The sequence below is a fragment of the Agelaius tricolor genome, unplaced genomic scaffold, assembly GCF_023055355.1.
Source record: "Agelaius tricolor isolate 1412-34295 unplaced genomic scaffold, bAgeTri1.0.p SCAF_185, whole genome shotgun sequence".
Taxonomy (NCBI): domain Eukaryota; kingdom Metazoa; phylum Chordata; class Aves; order Passeriformes; family Icteridae; genus Agelaius; species Agelaius tricolor.
In genome coordinates this window covers 1-21,317 of record NW_027269445.1, presented here as the reverse complement: position 1 = coordinate 21,317, position 21,317 = coordinate 1, and the positions used below count along the sequence as shown (strand labels likewise).

At 60.7% G+C, this 21,317-nt stretch overlaps 1 protein-coding gene across 1 annotated transcript; it reads left to right on the top strand.

Annotated features, from left to right (window-relative positions):
- The first annotated feature begins 431 nt into the window (after positions 1–431).
- SF3B2 (splicing factor 3b subunit 2) lies at positions 432–20,554 on the top strand. Its single transcript, XM_071421091.1, is given in 23 exon segments — positions 432–610; positions 1,615–1,661; positions 2,016–2,081; positions 2,842–3,054; positions 4,048–4,107; positions 4,297–4,415; positions 4,516–4,540; positions 4,542–4,598; positions 5,170–5,275; positions 6,255–6,337; positions 7,154–7,360; positions 7,805–7,942; positions 8,433–8,513; positions 9,830–10,057; positions 10,596–10,745; positions 11,790–11,879; positions 13,714–13,821; positions 14,860–14,967; positions 16,422–16,564; positions 17,660–17,761; positions 18,688–18,787; positions 19,814–19,999; positions 20,267–20,554. Coding segments are annotated over 23 exon segments (2,640 nt in total). The 5' UTR covers positions 432–459; the 3' UTR covers positions 20,339–20,554.
- The last annotated feature ends 763 nt before the right edge of the window (positions 20,555–21,317 follow it).

Sequence of the window (21,317 nt, the reverse complement as noted above, 5' to 3'; positions counted from 1 at the left end):
AGCCAGGAAAGAGGGCGGGAATTTCGCCTGCATAATGAGCGCGGTTATGCAAATAATGGGCTGGATCACGAAGAGGCTCATGTAAATCAGCTGAAATCCTGGTGTGATGTAAATGAGGGCTGATTTGGGGCGGTGCCATGCAAATAAGCGTGAATAAGTGTATAAACTATGAGCGGGGCTATGCAAACGAGGATCGGGGATGTGGCGATCAGAGGGGTGGGCGTGGCCATGCTAATGAGCAGGTATATTGAATCCTGTGACGTAATTCCAACAGAACTCACGTCACTAACTCGTCAGTCTCCGTGACGTCACCCTCACCACCGTGACGTCAATCATTCCCGCCCCATTACCCCTAATACCCGCGCAAGCCCCTCCCCTTCACTTCGTGACGTCATCACGCGCCGCGCGGCGCCGCGCTCTCTGATTGGCTACGACGCTCTCGGCGGCAGCGACGCCAAGATGGCGGCGGAGCGCGCGGATGCGGCGGCGGCGGCGGCCGGGCCCGGGGAGCCCCTGAGGGACCCCCGAGCCCCCGAGCGCTCGCCCTACGCGGGCTGGGCCCACCCCGAGCTCCAGGCCACGCTCGCCGGCATCGGAGCCCCCGCGCAGGGTGCGGGGAGCGGGGGGGAACCGTGAGGGGAAAGCGGGGATGGATCCGTGAGGGGAGAGCGGGGATGGATCCGTGAGGGGAGCGCGGGGATGGATCCGTGAGGGGAGAGCGAGGGGAGATCCGTGAGGGGAAAGCGGGGATGGATCCGTGAGGGGAGAGCGGGAATGGATCCGTGAGGGGAAAGCGGGGATGGATCCGTGAGGGGAGAGCGGGGATGGATCCGTGAGGGGAGAGCGGGGATGTGTGAGGGGAGGGGAAGAAGGGAAATTTGGGGGTTTTTGGGGTTACTTGAGGGGAGATCTGAGGGGTAGGAAGGGAAATGTGGCGGTTTTGGGGTCACCTGAGGCGATTTGGGGGAAATTTGAGAGAAAACTTGGAGGGATTTGGGGTCACGTGAGGGGAGAACTGAGGGAAAAGGGAGGGAATTTGGGGTTTTTGGGGTCACCTGAGGCGATTGGGGGGAAATCTGAGGGAAAACTTGGGGTGAATTGGGGGATGTGTGAGGGGAAGAGGGGAAATTTAGGGGTTTTGGGGTTACTTGAGAGGAGATATGAGGGGAATGGGGATGAATTGGGGGAGATTTGAGGAGAAGAAAAATTTGGGGAGATTTGGAGGTTTTGGGGTCACTTGAGGGGAGATCTGAGGGGAACGGGGATAAATTGGGGGAGATATGAGGGGTAGGAGGGGAAATTTGGGGGTTTTGGGGTCACCTGAGGGGACTTGGGGAATGTGTGAGGGGAAGAGGGAAATTTTGGGTGTTTTGGGATCACGTGAGGGCAGATCTGAGGGGAAAGGGGGAAAATTTGGGGGTTTTGGGGTCACCTGAGGCGACTGGGGGGAGATCTGAGGGAAAATCTATGGGAAATTTGTGGGTTTTGGGGTCATTTGAGGGAAAATCTGTGGGGAAGGGGGGAGATTTGGGGGCTTTTGGGGTCACTTGAGGGGATTTGGGGGAGTTTTGGGGCAGAATTTGGGGGTCCCTGACCCCCTCCTTTCCCCCCTAGGGACCCGTGAGGAGCTCCTGGAGCGGCTCCAGGCCTACACCCTGCAGGTGAGAGCCCCAAAACGGGGGGACCCCAAATTCTCCCCTGTCCCTTTGAGGAGGGAGACCAATTTTGGGGGGTTTAATGTGGTTTTTGGGAGGTTTAGTAGAATTTTTGGGGGATTTAATAGAATTTTTGGGGGGTTTAATGTTATTTTTGGGGAGACTTAATAGGCTTTTGGGAAGTTAAATTTGAATTTTTTGGGGAGTTTAATGTGATTTTTTGAAGATTTAATGTCATTTTGGGGGGTGTTTATTCCATTTTTTGGGGGTGGGAGGATTCCTGCCGCCCCCACCCTCGCAGAGTGGGGGTCCCAAGCAGGGGGGGCTCACAGGGACCCCTCCCCACTTTGTGCCCCCCAGACTGGGATCGTGCTGAGCCGCCCTGCCCTGCGCCCCGAGGAGGGGGACAAGGCCCCGCCCCCCCAGGTGGGATTTTGGGGGTCTCTGGGGGGGTTTGGGGTCTGGGGGTTTGGTGAGGGCACCCCCAGGACCTCAATTTGGGGTGGGGGGGGTCCATGGGTGCCTTTGGGGGAGTTTAAGACCCCTCAGAGCTCCACATTTTGGGGTGGGGGGGGTCAATGACACCCAGTTTTGGGGTGGGGGGGTTAAAGTCCTCCAGAACCCAAATTTTGGGGTGGGGGTCTCAGGAGTTTCAGCCCCTTTCCACCACTGAATCTTGGGGTGTTAAATTTGTGGGTGGGGGGGGGTCAATGACACCCAGTTTTGGGTTGGGGGGACGGACTTAAAATTCTCCAGAAATCAAATTTGGGGTGGTGAGGGTGTTAAATTTTGGGGGGTGGGGGTGGTTAAAACTCCTCAGACCACCCCCAAATTCGGGGTGGGGGTGCTTGTGGTGTTAAATTTTGGGGTGGGGGGGGTCAATGGCACCCAATTTTTTAGGGGGGGGGGGTTAAAGTTCTCCAGAATCCAAATTTGGGGTGTGGGGGGGGGGGCTCAGGAGTTTCAGCTCCCTCCCACCACTGAATCTTGTGGTGTTAAATTTTGGGGTGGGGGGGGGTCAATGACGCTCCATTTTGGGGTGAGGGGAGTCAAAACCCTCCCGACCACCCAAATTTTGGGGTGGGGGGGGGCCAATGACACCCAGTTTTGGGTTGGGGGCATTAAAAACTCCACAATCCAATCCGGGGTGTTTGTGGTGTTCACCTCTGGGCCGGGGGTGTCTCAGGTGCCCCCCCAGCTGCCCCCAGCGCTGCCCCTGCAGCACCCCCTGGTGCCCCCCCCTCCCCCGCCGGGGCTGGGGCTCGGCTTCGGCCTGGGGGGGCCCGTGGGGGGGGTCCCGGTGCCGCCGCCGCCGCCGCCCGCGGGGCTCAGCGAGGAGGAGCGGCTGACGCTGGCCCAGCAGCAGGCGGCGCTGCTGCTGCAGGAGGAGCGGGCACAGGTCCGGGGGGCCGCATTTTGGGCTGGGGGGGCTTCTTTGGGGGGTGGGGGGCTCATTTTGGGGGGTGGGGGGCACGGGGATGTGGGATTTGGGGGGGTTTCATTGGGAATTTGGAGCCTGGTTAAAGCGGCCATGCTGCTGCAGGAGGAGAGGGCGCAGGTCCAGGGGGGATTTTGGGGTGGGGGGCTCATTTTGGGGAGTGGGGGGGCTCATTTTGGGGAGTGGGGGGCACGGGGATGTGGGATTTGGGGGGGTTTCATTGGGGGCGTTAAAGCGGCCCTGGTGCTGCAGGAGGAGAGGGCGCAGGTCTGGGGGGGATTTTGGGGTGGGGGGCTCCTTTTGGGGAGGGGGGGCATGAGGGGATTCGGTGGTTTGGGGTTTAGGGGGGGTTTCGTTATAGTTTGGAGGGTGGTTAAAGCAGCCATGCTGCTGCAGGAGGAGAGGGCGCAGGTCCGGGGGGCCGCATTTTGGGGTGGGGGGCTCCTTTTGGGGTGGGAGGGGCTCATTTTGGGGGGTGGGGGGCCCGGGGATGTGGGATTTGGGGGCATTTTGGGGGGGGTTTCATTGGGAATTTGGAGCCTGGTTAAAGCGGCCCTGGTGCTGCAGGAGGAGAGGCCTCAGGTCTGGGGGGGCTCCTTTTGGGGTGGGGGGCACGGGGGATGTGGGATCTGGGGGGGATTTGGGGGGGTTAAAGCAGCCATGCTGCTGCAGGAGGAGAGGCCTCAGGTCCAGGGGGGATTTTGGGGTGGGGGGCTCCTCTGGGGGGTGGGGGGCACGGGGGGTCTGGGGCTGTGGGGTTTGGGGGGGTTTAAAGGGGTCTGGGGGGTGTTGGAGGGGGTGGGGCCACCTTGGGGAGGGTACTCATGGGGGGGGGGAGCTGAGAGGTGGTTTTGGGGTGGGATTTGTGGTTTTTGGGGCGTGGGTGACACTTTGGGGGGACACCCTTGGTTTCTGGGGGGGTCCTGACTGTGCTCCCCTGTCCCCCCCCCTCAGGGCCAGCACCCGTTTGGGGACAAGGCCAAGGAGCAGGAGCTGCTGGAGCAGCAGAAACGGGTGAGGGGGCACCCAGGGTTTGGGGGGGGCACCCAGGGTTTGGGGGCTCCCCTGGGTTTGGGGGGCTCCCCTGGGTTTGGAGGGGCTCCCCAGGGTTTGGGGGGCTCCCCTGGGTTTGGGGGGGCTCCCCTGGGTTTGGGGGGGCTCACCCAGCCCCCCTGACCCCCCGTGCCCCCCCGTGCCCCCCAGGCCGCGGTGCTGCTGGAGCAGGAGCGGCAGCAGGAGATGGCCAAGCTGACCCCCCCCCGCCCCCCGCGCCCCCCCCGAGGGGGCTCCCATGGCTGCCAGGACCCCCCTGGCCCCCCGAGGTGAGGGGGGGGGACATTGGGGGGGGGTGGGGACACCTCTGTCCCCTGTCCCCACCCCCTCCCCAGGCTGATGGCGCCTTTGTGTCCCCCCCCTCCCCAGGCAGCCCCATGGGAGCCCCCCTGGCCATGGGAGCCCCCCGGCCCCGCGGGCCCCCCCCGCCCCCCGGCGATGACAGCAGAGAGGTGGGGCTGGGGGGGGGTTGGGGGGGGCTCTGAGTCTGGGGGTTCTGGGTCTGGGGTCTCTTTATTGTGGGGAGGGGTCTCTGTGGGTTTGGGGTCTCTATTTGGGAGGGTCTTTGGGGTTGGGGGGAGCTGGGGGCTTTGTGGGGCTCTCTGAGTCTGGGGGTTCTGGGTTTAGGGTCTCTGTTGTGGGGAGGGGTCTCTGGGGTTGGGGTCTCTATTGGGGAGGGTCTGTGGGGCTGGGGGCTCTGTGTGGGGGTCCTTGGGGTCTCTCTGTGGGCCTGGGATCCTTTTGTTGTGAGTCTGGGGTCTCTGAGTTTGGGGTTTTTGCGTCTGGGGTGCCTTTATTGTGGGGAGGGGTCTCTGTGGGTCTGGGGTCTCTATTGGGGAGGCTCTGTGGGGCTGGGGTCCCTTTATTGTGGGGAGGGGTCTTTGTGGGTCTGGGGGCTCTCTGTGGCTTTGGGAGTCTCCCCAGTTTTGGGGTCTCCTTAATTTCTGGGGTGGGTCCTGGGGGTCTCCCTGATTTTGGGGGGGCTCCTGGGGGTCCCTCTGACCCCCCCTCCTGCCCCCCCAGAACGAGGACTCCGGGGTGGGCCCCAAGATCCCGCAGGCGCTGGAGAAGATCCTGCAGCTCAAGGAGAGCCGGCAGGAGGAGCTGGTGACAGTGCCGGGGGTGTCGGGTGAGCCCTGCCACCCCCAGTGTCCCCAGTGCCACCCTCAGTGTCCCCAGTGTCACCCCCAGTGTCCCCAGTGCCACCCCCAGTGTCCCCAGTGCCATCCCCAGTGTCCCCTGCCACCCCCAATGTCCCCAGTGTCACCCCCAGTGTCCCCAGTGCCACCCTCAGTGTCCCCAGTGTCACCCTCAGTGCTCCCTGCCACCTCCAGTGCCACCCCAAGTGTCCCCTGCCACCCTCCAGTGTCCCTTGCCAGCTCCCGTGCCACCCACAGTGTCTCCTGCCACCCCCTGTGCCACCTCCAGTGTCCCCAGTGCCACCTCGGTGTCCCCAGTGTCACCCACAGTGCCACCCCCAGTGTCCCCTGCCACCACCCAGTGTCCCCTGCCACCTCCAGTGCCACCCACATTGTCCCCAGTGCCACCCACACTGTCCCCTGCTGCCTCCCAGTGTCCCCCTGTGCCACCCCTAGTGTCCCCTGCCACCCCTTATGTCACCACAGTGCCTGCTGCCACCCCCTGTGCCACTCTCAGTGTCCCCCAGTCCCCACTGGGTGCCCCCTGCCAAAGGTGGGGGTGACACCCAGAGATGGAGAGTGGCACCCAAAGGTGGGGGTGACACCCAGAGGTGGGGGTGACACCCAGAGGTGTTGGTGACACCAAAGGTGGGGGTGGCACCCAGAGGTGTTGGTGACACCCAGAGGTGGGGGTGACACCAGAGGTGTTGGTGGCACCCAGAGGTGTTGGTGGCACCCAGAGGTGGGGGTGACACCCAAAGGTGGGGGTGGCACCCAGAGATGGGAGAGTGGCACCCAGAGGTGGGGGTGGCTCCCAGAGGTGGGGGTGACACCCAGAGGTGTTGGTGACACCAAAGGTGGGGGTGACACCCAGAGGTGTTGGTGGCACCCAGAGGTGGGGGTGACACCCAGAGGTGTTGGTAGCACCCAGAGGTGGGGGTGACAGCCCTGTCCCCCGTGTGCCCCCAGCCGAGGACGAGATGGAGACGGAGCTCCGGGCGTCGGCGTCGGCCTCCGAGGCTGAGGAGGACACGGGGACGTCCAAAAAGGAGGTGACAGAGGGGACAATGGGGGACAGGCCACCCCCACCCACACTGGGGGGATGGGGGGGGTCCCATGGGTGCCCCAAATTTCCCGGGGGGGTCATGGATGGGTTTATGTGGGAGGGGGTTTGGATGGCTCTGGGGTCACCTGTGTCCCTGGGGTGCCATTGTTGTCCCCTCCCTTGGTGGCCATGGGTGGGTTTGGGTCACTTTGGGGTCACCCCAATGTCCCTTTCCTGTCCCCTTACTGGGAGGATCTGTCCCCTCTCAGTGCCACCCCAGTGTCCCCGTTTTGTCCCCACCAAGTGCAGGGGGTGTGCCTCACTCTGGGGTCACTTGTGTCACCTTCGTGTCACCTTTGTCCCCTCTTCTGACATCCCATTGGGGGTCCCCCTTTGTCCCCCCAATTAGAGGGACCTGTCCCACCTCCATGTCCCCTCACTGTCCCTTCTGTCCCCTCCTGTGTCACCTCCATGTCCCCTCACTGTCGCCTTCTGTCCCCCCAGTTAGTGGAACCTGTGTCACCTCCATGTCCCCTTACTGTCCCTTTTGTCCCCTCCTGTCCCACCTCCATGTCCCCTCACTGTCCCTTTTGTCCCCTCCTGTGTCACCTCCATGTCCCCTCACTGTCCCTTTTTGTCCCCTCCTGTGTCACCTCCATGTCCCCTCACTGTCCCTTTTTGTCCCCTCCTGTGTCACCTCCATGTCCCCTCACTGTCCCCTTTTGTCCCCTCCTGTGTCACCTCCATGTCCCCTCACTGTCCCCTTTTGTCCCCTCCTGTGTCACCTCCATGTCCCCTCACTGTCCCTTTTGTCCCCTCCCAGCGGAACCGGAAGCGCCGGAACCGGAAGAAGAAGAAGCGGGGGAGGGGCGGGGCCCGGGAGGGGGCCCCAACCCCGACCCCCGCCCGGGGGGACCCCGAGCCCGCGGCCGGGGACGCCCCCGAGGTGGAGATCGAGTACGTGAGCGAGGAGCCCGAGATCTACGACCCCAACTTCGTCTTCTTCAAGAGGATCTTCGAGGCCTTCAAGGTGACACTTGGAGGGTGCTGGTGGCACCTTTGGGTGCCAGGGGTCACTGCTGGGTCACATCTGGGTGACAGGGTGACCCCTGGGTTTCAGGATCACTGCTGGGTGTGAGGGGTCACCCCTGGGTGTCAGGGGCCATTCCTGGGTGCCAAGGGTCACTCCTGGGTCACTCTTGGATGCCAGGGGTCACCCCTGGGTGCTGAGGGTCACCCCAGTGTCACCCTTGGCCACCTGCTGACCTGTGTCCCCTGTCCTCTGACCCTGTCCCCTCTCCCTGACTCTGTTGCCTCTCCCTGGCCCTGTCCCCATCCCTGTCCCTGACCCTTGTCCCCTCTCCCTAACCCTGTCCCCTGACCCCTGTCCCTGTCCCCTGGGTGCCCCTCTCCCCTGTCCTTGTCCCTGATCTCTGTCCCCTGTCCCCATCCCCTGTCCCTGTCCCCTCCCCAGCTGACGGATGAGGTGAAGAAGGACAAGGAGAAGGAGCCGGAGCGGGCGGAGCGAACTGAGAGCACCGGGGCCCCCCGGAAAAAGGGACCCGAGGATGGCACCAGGGGCAGTGACGGGGACAGCTCTGAGGATGAGCAGGTGACACTGGGGACATGGGGACATTGGGGACAGCTCTGAGGATGAGCAGGTGACACGGGGACATGGGGACATTGGTGACATGGGGACAGCTCTGAGGATGAGCAGGTGACACAGGGACAGGGGGACATTGGGGACATGGGGACAGCTCTGAGGATGAGCAGGTGACAGGGGGACATTGGGGACAGCTCTGAGGATGAGCAGGTGACACGGGGACATTGGGGACATTGGGGACAGGGGCAGTGATGGGATGATCCAGTGGCACTGGGGACACGGGGGACAGTGGGGTGACATTGAGGGTGACGGGAGGTGGCAGCTGGAGCTGGTACTGAGTTGGGGACAAGGCAGGGGCGTTTGGGGACACTGACTGGGGGTGGTGACAGCAGGGACTGGGAAGGAGGGGACAGTCCCTGATGGGGGGACAGGGACAGCGGGCGCCGCCATCGGGTGCCACCCTCCCCGTGTCACTCGAGCTGTCCCCACGTGTCCCCAGGAGAAGAAGCAGGAGGTCCCCAAGCTGTCCAAGAAGAAGCTGCGGCGCATGAACAGGTTCACAGTGGCCGAGCTGAAGCAGGTGACACTCGGGGACAGACACGGCCCTGTCCCCTCCCCCGTGGGTGTGGGTGGCACTTGGAGCTGGGGACAGCCCTGAGGTGACACCTCCTGTCCCCTGGGAGCCCCAGGGGTGGAGCCACACAATGTGCCCTTGTCACCTTCCTGGGGACACTGGCGTCCCAGCTGCCCACCTGGGGTCCCCTTGGGACCTCAGTCTTCTCCTTGTCACCCCACCAGTGCCACCCTGGTGTCCTATGGCCCCACCCAAGGTCACTTTGATGTCCCCAGCACCATTCTGGGGCTCTCCTCCCCTCACTCTCCTTCATCCCCTGCTGTCCCTTTGCTGTCCCCAGCTGGTGGCCTGTCCTGACATGGTGGAGATGGACAATGTGACCACCTTGAGGTCACTTTGTGTCCCACAGAGCCACCCTGCTAACTCCCCTGATGTCCCTTTGCTGTCCCCAGCTGGTGGCCCACCTGGACACGGTGGAGATGCACGATGTGACCACCCTGAGGTCACTTTGTGTCCCACAGAGCCACCCTGGGCCTCTCTCTGCTAACTCCCCTGATGTCCCCTGCCATCCCCGACTGTCCCCTGCTGTCCCCACTGTCCCCACAGCTGGTGGCCCACCTTGACATGGTGGAGATGGACAATGTGACTATCCAGAGGTCACTTTGTGTCCCACAGAGCCACTCTAAGGCTGTCCCTGCTAACTCCCCTGATGTCCCCTGCTGTCCCTTTGCTGTCCCCAGCTGGTGGCCTGTCCTGACATGGTGGAGATGCACGATGTGACCACCCTGAGGTCACTTTGTGTCCCACAGAGCCACCCTGGGACTGTCCCTGCTAACTCCCCTGCTGTCCCTTTGCTGTCCCCACAGCTGGTGGCCCACCTTGACATGGTGGAGATGCACGATGTGACCACCCTGAGGTCACTTTGTGTCCCACAGAGCCACTCTAAGGCTCTCCCTGCTAACTCCCCTGATGTCCCCTTACTGTCCCCTGATGTCCCCTGCTGTCCCCTTGCTGTCCCCTGATGTCCCCTGCTGTCCCTTTGCTGTCCCCAGCTGGTGGCCCGCCCTGACATGGTGGAGGTGCATGATGTGACTGCCCAGAGGTCACTTAGGCTCCTCCAGAGCCATTTTGAGGCTGTCCCTGCTAACTCCCCTGCTGTCCCTTTGCTGTCCCCTGATGTCCCCTGCTGTCCCCTTGCTGTCCCCTGATGTCCTCTGCTGTCCCTTTGCTGTCCCCTGATGTCCCCTTTGCTGTCCCCTGATGTCCCCTGCTGTCCCTTTGCTGTCCCCTGATGTCCCCTGCTGTCCCCACTGTCCCCACAGCTGGTGGCCCGCCCTGACGTGGTGGAGATGCACGATGTGACCGCGCAGGACCCCAAGCTCCTGGTGCACCTGAAGGCCACGCGGAACTCGGTGCCGGTGCCGCGGCACTGGTGCTTCAAGAGGAAATACCTGCAGGGCAAGAGGGGCATCGAGAAACCGCCCTTCGAGCTGCCCGAGTTCATCAAACGCACCGGCATCCAGGAGATGAGGGAGGCCCTGCAGGAGAAGGTGGGGACAGCTTGGGGACACCTTGGGGACACCTCAGGGACACCTCAGGGACAGTGTGAGGGTGGCCAGGGCCATGGGAGGGGTTTGGGGATGGGTTTGGGGAGGTTCTTCTTTTGAGGACCCCCTGGTTGGATTTGGGGACACCCTGGTTGGATTTGGGGACCCCCTGGTTGGGTTTTGGAGATTTGGGGATCCCCTGGTTGGGTTTGGGGACCCCCTGGTTGGGTTTGGGGACCCCCTGGTTGGGTTTTGGAGATTTGGGGATCCCCCGGTTGGGTTTGGGGACCCCCTGGTTGGGTTTGGGACCCCCTGGTTGGGTTTTGGAGATTTGGGGATCCCCCGGTTGGGTTTGGGGACCCCCTGGTTGGGTTTGGGCCCCCCTGGTTGGGTTTGGGGACCCCCTGGTTGGGTTTGGGCCCCCCTGGTTGGTTTTGTGACCTTGTGCCCAGCACGGTCACACCTGTGTCCCTCGGTGGCTGCTCCTGGGGTGTCCCCGCGGCCCCGGGCGTGTCCCCAGTGTCCCCTGCGCTGTCCCCAGGAGGAGCAGAAGACCATGAAGTCCAAGATGAGGGAGAAGGTGCGGCCCAAGATGGGCAAGATCGACATCGACTACCAGAAACTGCACGATGCCTTCTTCAAGTGGCAGACCAAGCCCAAGCTGACCATCCATGGGGACCTCTACTACGAGGTGGGGACACCTGGGGACACCTGGGAGGACACCTGGGGCTTCAGGGCTGGCCTGGGGGACATTTGGGGACACCTTGGTTGGATTTTGGAGGTTTTGGGACATCTTGATTGGAGTTTTGGAAGTTTGGAGATGTCCTGGGAGACATTTGGGGACATCTTGGTTGGATTTTGGGGGTTTTGGGACATCCTGATTGGAGTTTGGAAGTTTGGAGATGTCCTGGTTGGATTTTGGGGGTTTGGAGATGTCCTGGGGGACATTTGGGGACACCTTGGTTGGATTTTGGGGGTTTCAGGACATCTTGGTTGGAGGTTTGGGGTTTGGAGATGTCCCTGGGGGACATTTGGGGACACCTTGGTTGGATTTTGGGGACATCCTGGTTGGAGTTTTGGGGTTTGGAGATGTCCTGGTTGGATTTTGGGACATCCTGGTTGGAGTTTTGGGGGTTTGGAGATGTCCTGGGGGACATTTGGGGACACCTTGGTTGGATTTTGGGGGTTTCAGGACGTCCTGGTTGGAGGTTTGGGGTTTGGAGATGTCCTGGGGGACATTTGGGGACATCCTGGTTGGAGTTTTGGAGGTTTGGAGATGTCCTGGTTGGATTTTGGAGATTTGGGGACACCTGGGAGGACACCTGGGGCTTTAGGGGTGGCCTGGGGGACATTTGGGGACACCTTGGTTGGATTTTGGAGGTTTCAGGACGTCCTGGTTGGAGTTTTTGGGGTTTGGAGATGTCCTGGTTGAAGATTTGGGGTTTTGAGGATATCTTGGTTGGACATTTTGGGCTTTGGAAATGTCCTGGTTGGATTTTGGGGACATCCTGGTTGGATTTTGTGACTTTGGGGAGATCCTGGTTGAACATTTGGGGGTTTGGGACCATCCTGGGGATGGCATTGGCAGCATTGGAGACATCTTGGGTGGACATTGGTGGCTTTTGGGACATCCCTGTGGGATTTTGGGGGCTTTGGTGCCATCCTGGTTGGTTTTTTGGGGTTGTCACCACCCTGTTGTCCCCTTGGTGACCTCGTTGTCCCTTGGTGTCCCCAGGGGAAGGAGTTTGAGACGCGGCTCAAGGAGAAGAAGCCGGGAGATCTCTCGGACGAGCTGCGGATCGCGCTGGGCATGCCCGTGGGGCCGGTGAGGGCACCCCAAAAACAGCCCAGAAACACCCCAAAAACACCCCAAAACCACCCCAAAACCACCCCAAAACCATCCCAAATCTCAAATCCCTGGGCATGCCCGTGGGGCCAGTGAGGACACCCCAAAATCACCCTAAAACCATCCCAAATCCACCCCAAAACCATCCTAAAACCATCCCAAATCTCAACTCCCTGGGCATGCCCATGGGGCCGGTGAGGACACCCCAAAAACACCCCAAAATCACCCTAAAACCATCCCAAATCCCACATCCCTGTGCATGCCTGTGGGGCCGGTGAGGGCACCCCAAAACCACCCCAGAACCATCCCAAATCTACCCCAAATCCATCCCAAACCCCAAATCCATCCCAAAACCATCCCAAATCCCTGGGTGTGCCTGTGGGACCGGTGAGGGAACCCCAAATCCACCCCAAATCCACCCCAAACCCCAAATCCATCCCAAATCCACCCCAAATCCACCCAAACCCCAAATCCCACCCCAAGCCCCTGGAATGTTCCATGTCCTGCCCTGGGGGGGGGGGGGGGGATACCCCTTCCTTTAGGGCCCCCCCTAATCCCTGATTTTGGGGTCCTGGTGCAGATTTGGGGTTTTTTGGGGGTCCCGGGGGTGTTTTAGGGGCACTGACCCTCTCAGGAATGTTCCATGCCCTGCCTGGGAGGGGGGAGGACACCCCTTCCTTTACCCCCCCCAAATCCCTGCTGTGATTTTGGGTCCTGGATTGGATTTGGGGTTTTTGGGGGTCCTGGGTTGGATTTGGGGTTTTTTTGGGAGGTCCTGGACTGGATTTGGGGTTTTTTTGGGGGTCCTGGTGCAGATTTGGGGTTTTTTTGGGGGGTCCCGGGGGTGTTTTAGGGGCACTGACCCCCCCCCGGAATGTTCCATGCCCTGCCCTAGCGGGGGAGGACACCCCTTCCTTTACCCCCCCCTCCAATCCCTGGATTTGGGGTTTTTTTCTGGGGGTCCTGGTGCAGATTTGGGGTTTTTTTGGAGGTCCTGGGTTGGATTTGGGGTTTTTTTGGGGTCCCGGGGGTGTTTTGGGGGCACTGACCCCCCCCAGGAATGTTCCATGCCCTGCCCTAGGGGGGAGGACACCCCTTCCTTTACCCCCCCCTCCAATCCCTGGATTTGGGGGTTTTTTCTGGGGTCCTGGTGCAGATTTGGGGTTTTTTTTGGAGGTCCTGGGTTGGATTTGGGGTTTTTTTGGGGTCCCGGGGGTGTTTTAGGGGCACTGACCCCCCCCAGGAATGTTCCATGCCCTGCCTGCGGGGGGGGAGGACACCCCTTCCTTTACCCCCCCTCCAATCCCTGGATTTGGGGGTTTTTTCTGGGGGTCCTGGTGCAGATTTGGGGTTTTTTTGGAGGTCCTGGGTTGGATTTGGGGTTTTTTTGGGGTCCCGGGGGTGTTTTGGGGGCGCTGACCCCCCCCAGGAATGTTCCATGCCCTGCCCTAGGGGGGGAGGACACCCCTTCCTTTACCCCCCCCTCCAATCCCTGGATTTGGGGGTTTTTTCTGGGGGTCCTGGTGCAGATTTGGGGTTTTTTTGGAGGTCCTGGGTTGGATTTGGGGTTTTTTTGGGGTCCCGGGGGTGTTTTAGGGGCACTGACCCCCCCCAGGAATGTTCCATGCCCTGCCTGCGGGGGGGGAGGACACCCCTTCCTTTACCCCCCTCCAATCCCTGGATTTGGGGGTTTTTTTTGGGGGTCCTGGTGCAGATTTGGGGTTGTTTTGGGGGGTCCTGGGTTGGATTTGGGGTTTTTTTTGGGGGGTCCCGGGGGTGTTTTGGGGGCGCTGACCCCCCCGTGCCCCCCCAGAACGCCCACAAGGTGCCCCCGCCCTGGCTGATCGCCATGCAGCGCTATGGACCCCCCCCCTCCTACCCCAACCTCAAAATCCCGGGGCTCAACTCCCCCATCCCCGAGGTGAGTGGGGTTTGGGGCTGCTTGTGGGGTTTTTGGGGGGTTTGGGGTTTTTGGGGAGGAAATTTGGGGTTTTTGGGGGGATTTTGGGGGGGAAATTTGGGGTTTTTGGGGGGGGATTTTGGAGGTTTTGGGGTTTTTTTTGGGGGGTGCAAGGTGGGGGTGTTTGGGTGTTTTTAGGAGGGGATTTTGGGTGGTTTTGGGGGGTTTTGGGATGTTTGGGGTTTTTTTTAGGGTTTTTTGGGTTTTTTTTTTGGGGGAAGTGGGAGGTTTTTGGGGGGGATTTTGGGGAGGAAATTTGGGGTTTTTTAGGGGGATTTTGGAGGTTTTTGGGGTTTTTTGGTGCTGCAGGGTGGGGGTGTTTGGGTGTCTTTAGGAGGGGATTTATGGTTGTTTTGGGGGATTTTGGGGTTTTTTGGAGGGGTTTTGGGGTTTTTTTTGTGGGGGATTTTGGTGCTGCGGGGTGGGGGTGTTTGGGTGTTTTTAGGAGGGGATTTTGGGTGGTTTTGGGGGGTTTTGGGATGTTTGGGGGTTTTTTTAGGGTTTTTTGGGGGGTTTGGGGTTTTTTTTGGGGGGAATTGGGAGTTTTTTGGGGGGGGATTTTGGGGGTTTTTGGTGCTGTGGGGTGGGGGTGTTTGGGTGTTTTTAGGAGGGGATTTTGGGTGGTTTTGGGGGGTTTTGGGATGTTTGGGGGTTTTTTTAGGGTTTTTGGGAGTTTTGGGGTGGTTTTTGGGGGGATTTTGGAGGTTTTTCGGGGGGGGATTTTGGGGTTCTTTTGGGGGTCCTGAGTGGGGGAATTTTGGGGGTTTTTGGTGTTTTTTAGGGGGATTTTGGAGGTTTTTCGGGGGGGATTTTGGGGTTCTTTTGGGGGTCCTGAGTGGGGGAATTTTGGGGGTTTTTGGTGTTTTTTAGGGGGATTTTGGAGGTTTTTCGGGGGGGATTTTGGGGTTTTTTTGCTGCTGCAGGGTGCAGGACGCTTTGGGGGCGGGTTTCAGGGTAATTTCGGGGTGCCCAGGATGATTTTGGGGTGTCCCCCCCCAGGGCTGCTCCTTCGGGTACCACGCCGGGGGCTGGGGGAAGCCGCCCGTGGACGAGACGGGGAAGCCGCTCTATGGGGACGTGTTCGGGACCAACGCCGCCGAGTTCCAGGTGATGGGGGCTGGATTTGGGACCCCCAAACCCCGTGAGACCCCCCCAAATCCCGTGGGACCCCCCCCAAACCCCATGGGAGCCCCCCAAACCCCACTGGACCCCCCCAAACCCCACTGGACTCCCCCAAACCCCATGGGAGCCCCCCAAATCCCACTGGGGCTCCCCCAAACCCCACTGGACCCTCTAAATCCACTGGGATCTCCCTGGGACCCCCCCAAATCCCCCCAGGAGCCCCCAAATCCCACTGGGATCCCCCCAAATCCCACGGGACCCCCCCAAACCCCATGGGATCTCCCCAGGAGCCCCCAAACCCCATGGGACCCCACAAACCCCATGGGACCCCCCACATCCCATGGGATCTCCCTGGGATCCCCAGGTTTGGGGTGTCCATAACCCCACACCCAAATGCATCCAAAAAAACCCCAAAAATCCCTCAAAATCCCCCTGCCCGACCCCCTCAAACCCCCTGGGACCCCCCAAATCCCCTGGGACCCCCAAATTCCTGAGTGCCTCCCCCCAGCCACCCCCCAGATTTGGGGTCTCCATAACCCCACAGCCAAATCCCCTTTACGAGCATCCAAAAACCCCAAAAAACTCCAAAATTGCCCCAAAATAATGCAAAAATCCCCAAATCCCTCCTCCAAAATCCCCTTGCCCGACCCCCCAAACCCCCTGGGACCCCCCAAATCCCCTGGGACCCCCAAATTCCTGAGTGACCTCCCCGGGCCCCCCCCAGATTTGGGGTCTCCATAACCCCACACCCAAATGCATCCAAAAAAACCCCAAAAATCCCTCAAAATCCCCCTGCCCAACCCCCTCAAACCCCCTGGGACCCCCCAAATCCCCTGGGACCCCCAAATTCCTGAGTGCCTCCCCCCAGCCACCCCCCAGATTTGCGGTCTCCATAACCCCACACCCAAATCCCCTTTATGAGCATCCAAAAACCCCAAAAAACTCCAAAATCGCCCCAAAATAATGCAAAAATCTCCAAATCCCTCCTCCAAAATCCCCTTGCCTGACCCCCCCAAACCCCCTGGGACCCCCCAAATCCCCTGGGACCCCCAAATTCCTGAGTGACCTCCCCGGGCCCCCCCAGATTTGGGATCTCCATAACCCCACACCCAAATGCATCCAAAAAAACCCCAAAAATCCCCCAAAATCCCCCAAGATCCCCCTGCCCAACCCCCTCAAACCCCATGGGACCCCCCAAATCCCCTGGGACCCCCAAATCCCTGAGTGACCTCCCCGGGCCCCCCCCAGATTTGGGGTCTCCATAACCCCACACCCAAATCCCCTTTCCAAGCGTCAAAAAAACCCCAAAAAACCCCCCAAAAAAACCCAAAAAAACCCCAAAAAAACCCCAAATCTCCACCAAAATCCCCCTGCCCGACCCCCCCAAACCCCCTGGGACCCCCCCAAATCCCCGAGTGACCCCCCCGGGGCCCCCCCAGACCAAGGAGGAGGAGGAGGAGATCGACCGCACGCCCTGGGGGGAGCTGGAGCCCTCGGACGAGGAATCCTCGGAGGAGGAGGAGGAGGAGGAGAGCGACGAAGAAAAACCGGATGAGACCGGGTTCATCACCCCTGCCGACAGGTAGGCACCCCGAAAATACCGGGGGCACCCCAGAAATACCGGGGGCACCCCAAAAAATCTCCCAGGTGTCCCCTAAACCCCCTCGAATTCCCCCAGAAAGGAGCGATAAATCTGGGGTGAGGAGTGGGGGGACACAGCTGGGGAGCACCCCAAAAACTCAGGGGGACCCCAAAAAACTCACAGGGAACCCCCAGAACTCAGGGGCACCCCAAAAAACTCAGGGGTGCCCCAAAAAATCTCTCAAGTGTCCCCAAAATCCCTCATATAGGGGCGATAATTTGGGGTGAGGAGTGGGGTTCACCCTCTCCATGGACACCCCCAAAAATTCGGGGGTGCCCCCCAAAAAATCAGGGGCACCCCAAAGATCTCAGGGGTACCCCAAAAAATCTCCCGGGTGTCCCCTAAACCCCCCCAAAATCCCTCAGAAAGGGGCGATAAATTTGGGGTGAGGAGTGGGGTTCACCCCTCCATGGACAGCTGGGGGCACCCTAAAAAACTCACAGGGAACCCCAGAAAAGTCAGGGGCACCCCAAAAACTGATTGGGACCCCCTGAACCCCCAAATCCCCCCATAAAGGGGAAATCCTGTGGGGTTTTCTGTGGGGTGGGGAATGGGGTTCGTCCTTCTCTGAGGCAAACTGGGGGGACCCCCAAGCACCCAGGGGCACCCCAAGAACTCAGGGCGACCCCCAAGAGCTCAGGGGGACCCCCAAGGACTCCCTGAACCCCCAAAATCCCCCCCATAAAAGGAGAACCCTGTGGGGTTTTCTGTGGGGTGGGGAATGGGGTTCACCCCTCTGAAATGAACTGAGGGGGGGCCCACAAAAATTCAGGGGGATCCCAAAAGCTCAGGGGGACCCCAAGAACTCGGGGGGACCCCAAGAACTCGGGGGGGACCCCAAAAACTCAGGGGAACCCCCAAGGACCCCCTGAACCCCCAAATCCCCCATTAGAGGAGAATCCTTTGGGGTTTTTCTTTGGGGCAGGGAACGGGGCTGGTTCAATCCCCTCTGAGATGAACTGGGGGGACACCCCACAACTTTCGGGGTGCCCCTGAGTTCCTGGGGTGCCCCTGACCCCCCAATTCCCCCCTCAGTGGTTTGATCACCCCTGGGGGCTTCTCCTCGGTGCCGGCCGGGATGGAGACCCCGGAGCTGATTGAGCTGCGCAAGAAGAAAATCGAGGAGGCCATGGACGGGTGAGGGGGGATTTGGGGGATTTTGGGGGGAATTTGGGGAATTTTGGGGGGAATTTGGGGGATTTGGGGGGAATTTGGGGATTTGGGGGGATTTAGGGAGGATTTTTGGGGGGTTTTGGGGGGATTTTGCGGGGAATTTCGGGGGGATTTTGGGGGGATTTTGATGGGTTTTGGGGGGATTTTGGGGGGGATTTTTGGGGGATTTTGGGGGGGATTTTGGGGTTTTGGAATGGTTTTTGGGGAGGGGTTTGAGGGATTTTGGTGGGGTTTGGGGAGGTTTTGGAGAGGTTTTTGGGGGGTGGGCTTGGGGAATTTTGGGGTTTGGGGGGGGATTGGGGGATTTTTAGGGGAGTTTTGGGGGGCTTTGGGGTTTTTGGAGGGATTTTTTGGAGGTGTTTGGAGGGATTTTAGGGTGAGGTTTGGGGAGGTTTTGGGGGGCGGTTGGGGAGGTTTTTGGGGGATTTGGGGGGGCTTTGGGGTTTTGGGGGAGTTTGGGGGGGATTTTGGGGAGGTTTGGAGTTTTGGAGAGGGATTTTAGGGGAGTTTTTTGGGGGATTTTGGGGTTTTGGGGGGTTTGGGGGATTTTAAGGGTCTCAGGGAGGTTTGGGGAACTGCAGCAGTTTGGGGTTCAGGGTTTTTTTTGGGGGTGTTTTGGGGAGTTTTTTGGGGGGCTCAGGGGAGTTTGGGGCACTGGAGAAGTTTGGGGTTCAGGGGGGAATTTTATGGGGCCGGGGGATTTTTGAGGGGTTTGGGGTTTTTGGGGAGTTTGGGGGCCTCAGAGGAGTTTTGGGGGAATCAAGGGGGTCTGGGGGGACTTGGGGATTTGGGGTTTGGGATTGTTGGGGTGTAGGGGGGGGTTTTGGGGTGCTGGGGGTGGTTTTGGGGTGATCAGGAGCCCCCGCACCCATCCTGACCCCCCCAAACAGGAGCGAGACCCCCCAGCTCTTCACGGTGGTCCCCGAAAAGCGAACGGCGACCGTGGGCACGGCCATGATGGGCTCCACCCACATCTACGACATGTCTGCGGTGAGAGCCCCCAAAACACCCCAAAAACAGCCCAAAAATACCCCAAAAATACCCCAAAACACCCCAAAACACCCCCACCCACATCTACGACATGTCTGCGGTGAGAGCCCCCAAAACACCCCAAAAACAGCCCAAAAACACCCAAAAACACCCCAAAAATACCCCAAAACACCCCAAAACACCCCCACCCACATCTACGACATGTCTGCGGTGAGAGCCCCCAAAACACCCCAAAAACACCCCAAAAACACCCTGAAACACCCCAAAACACCCCCAAAACACCCCAAAGACACCCCAAAACACCCCAAGAACACCTCAAAACACCCCCACCCACATCTACGACATGTCTGCGGTGAGAGCCCCAAAACAGCCCCAAAACAGCCCAAAAATACCCAAAAACACCCCAAACACACCCCAAACACACCCCAAACACACCCCAAAAACACCCAAAAAACACCCCAAAACCACCCCCACCCACATCTACGACATGTCTGCGGTGAGAGCCCCAAAACACCCCAAAACCACCCCCAAAACAGCCCTGAGACCCCACAAACCTCGGGATTGGTGTCACCCATGTCCCCATGGTGTCCCCATGTCCCCAACAGGTGACAGAGGCGCAGGGGGTGACAATGACACTGTCCCCAATGTCCCCAATGATGTCCCCCTCACAGGTGATGGGCTGCAAGGGCCCCGTGACAGAGGCCCAGGGGGTGACAATGACACTGTCCCCAATGTCCCCAATGATGTCCCCACACAGGTGATGGGCCGCAAGGGCCCCGTGGCAGAGGTTTAGGAGGTGACAGTGACACTGTCCCCAATGTCCCCAATGTCCCCAACGTCCCCATGGTGTCCCCACACAGGTGATGGGCCGCAAGGGCCCCGTGGCAGAGGTTTAGGAGGTGACAATGACAGTGTCCCCAATGTCCCCAATGTCCCCTCACAGGTGATGGGCCGCAAGGGCCCCGTGGCAGAGGTTTAGGAGGTGACAATGACAGTGTCCCCAATGTCCCCAATGTCCCCCCACAGGTGATGGGCCGCAAGGGCCCTGTGGCAGAGGCCCAGGGCGTGGAGGTGGCGCTGGCCCCCGAGGAGCTGGAGCTGGACCCCACGGCCATGACACAGAAATACGAGGAGCACGTGCGGGAGCAGCAGGCGCAGGTGGAGAAGGAGGATTTCAGTGACATGGTGGCCGAGCACGCCGCCAAGCAGAAGGTGAGGTGCCACCTCCTGTCCCCTCTCTGTCCCCTCCCTGTCCCCTCACTGTCCCCTCGGGGCAGCCCTGTGCAGTTGGGATGAAGCACAAGAGGTTCCTGTCCCCAAGTCCCCATCCTGACGTCGCTCTCCCCTCCTTGTCCCCTCCCTGTCCCCCTTACACGTTCCTGTCCCCCCATGTGTCCCCCATGTCCCCTGGCCTTTGGTGACCCTCCCTGTCCCCTCCCTGTCCCCTGTGTCCCCTCACTGTCCCCTGTGTCCCCACAGCAGAAGAAGCGGAAGGCGCAGCCCCAGGACGCCCGCGGGGGGGGCAAGAAGTACAAAGAGTTCAAGTTTTAGATGTCCCCTCCCTGTCCCCTCCCTGTCCCCTCTCTGTCCCCTCCCTGTCCCATCCCTGTCACCTCTGTCCCCTCAGTGTCACCCTGGGATTGGGGGATGTCACCCCGGGTGTTGGGGACACTGTGGTGGTGGCGCTGTCCCTGTCCTTGTCCCTGTCATTGTCCCCACCCTGTCCCCGTTGTTTTGTAAATAAAAGGTGGCATTGTCCCCACCCAACGCTGCGGCTCTGCCTGGTGGCACCGGGGTCACCGTGTCCCCAAGGTCACTGTGTCACTGGGACATGTCCCCAAGGTCCCTGTGACAATGAGGTCACCGTGTCACTGGGAGGTGTCCCCAATGTCCCCAAGGTCCCTGTGTCACTGAGGTCCCTGTGACAATGAGGTCACTGTGTCACTGGGACATGGCACCATGTCCCCAAGGTCCTTGTGTCACTGGGTTGTGTCCCCATGTCCCCAGCCCTGTCCCTGGTGCCAGCAGCTGCTGTCCCGGTGTCCCCATGGCCCTGCTGTGCCCAGGCCTTGTCCCCTCTGTCCCTGTCCCCACCCCGTGCCTGGGACATGGGGGGGCTCATGGGGGGGTTGGGACAGGGACAGAGAGACAGGGACAGAGGTGACAAAGGGACAGACAGACAGACGGACGGGTCCCCTCAGGGCTGGGGACAGCGATGGCTGCAGGGGGCGGGGCCATCGAGACCACCCACGGTGTCCCCGCGGTGTCACCCCCGTGTCCCCCCAGGCCCCGCCCTGTCCCCCGTGACCCCCCGGTGACCCCGCAATGTCCCCAAGGGGGCGTGGCCTCCTCCCTTCTCACCCAATCAGCGCCCGGGACCCCTGGGGTAGGCGTGGCCTCCGCAGCGCTGGGCGTGGCCTCTCCTGACAGGGGGGCGCGGCCGCCGTTCCGCAGCGGGGTGGGCGGTGACCAATCAGCGCCGCGCGTGGGCGGGGCCGTGACCGGCGCCGCCCAATCGGAACCCGCGCTG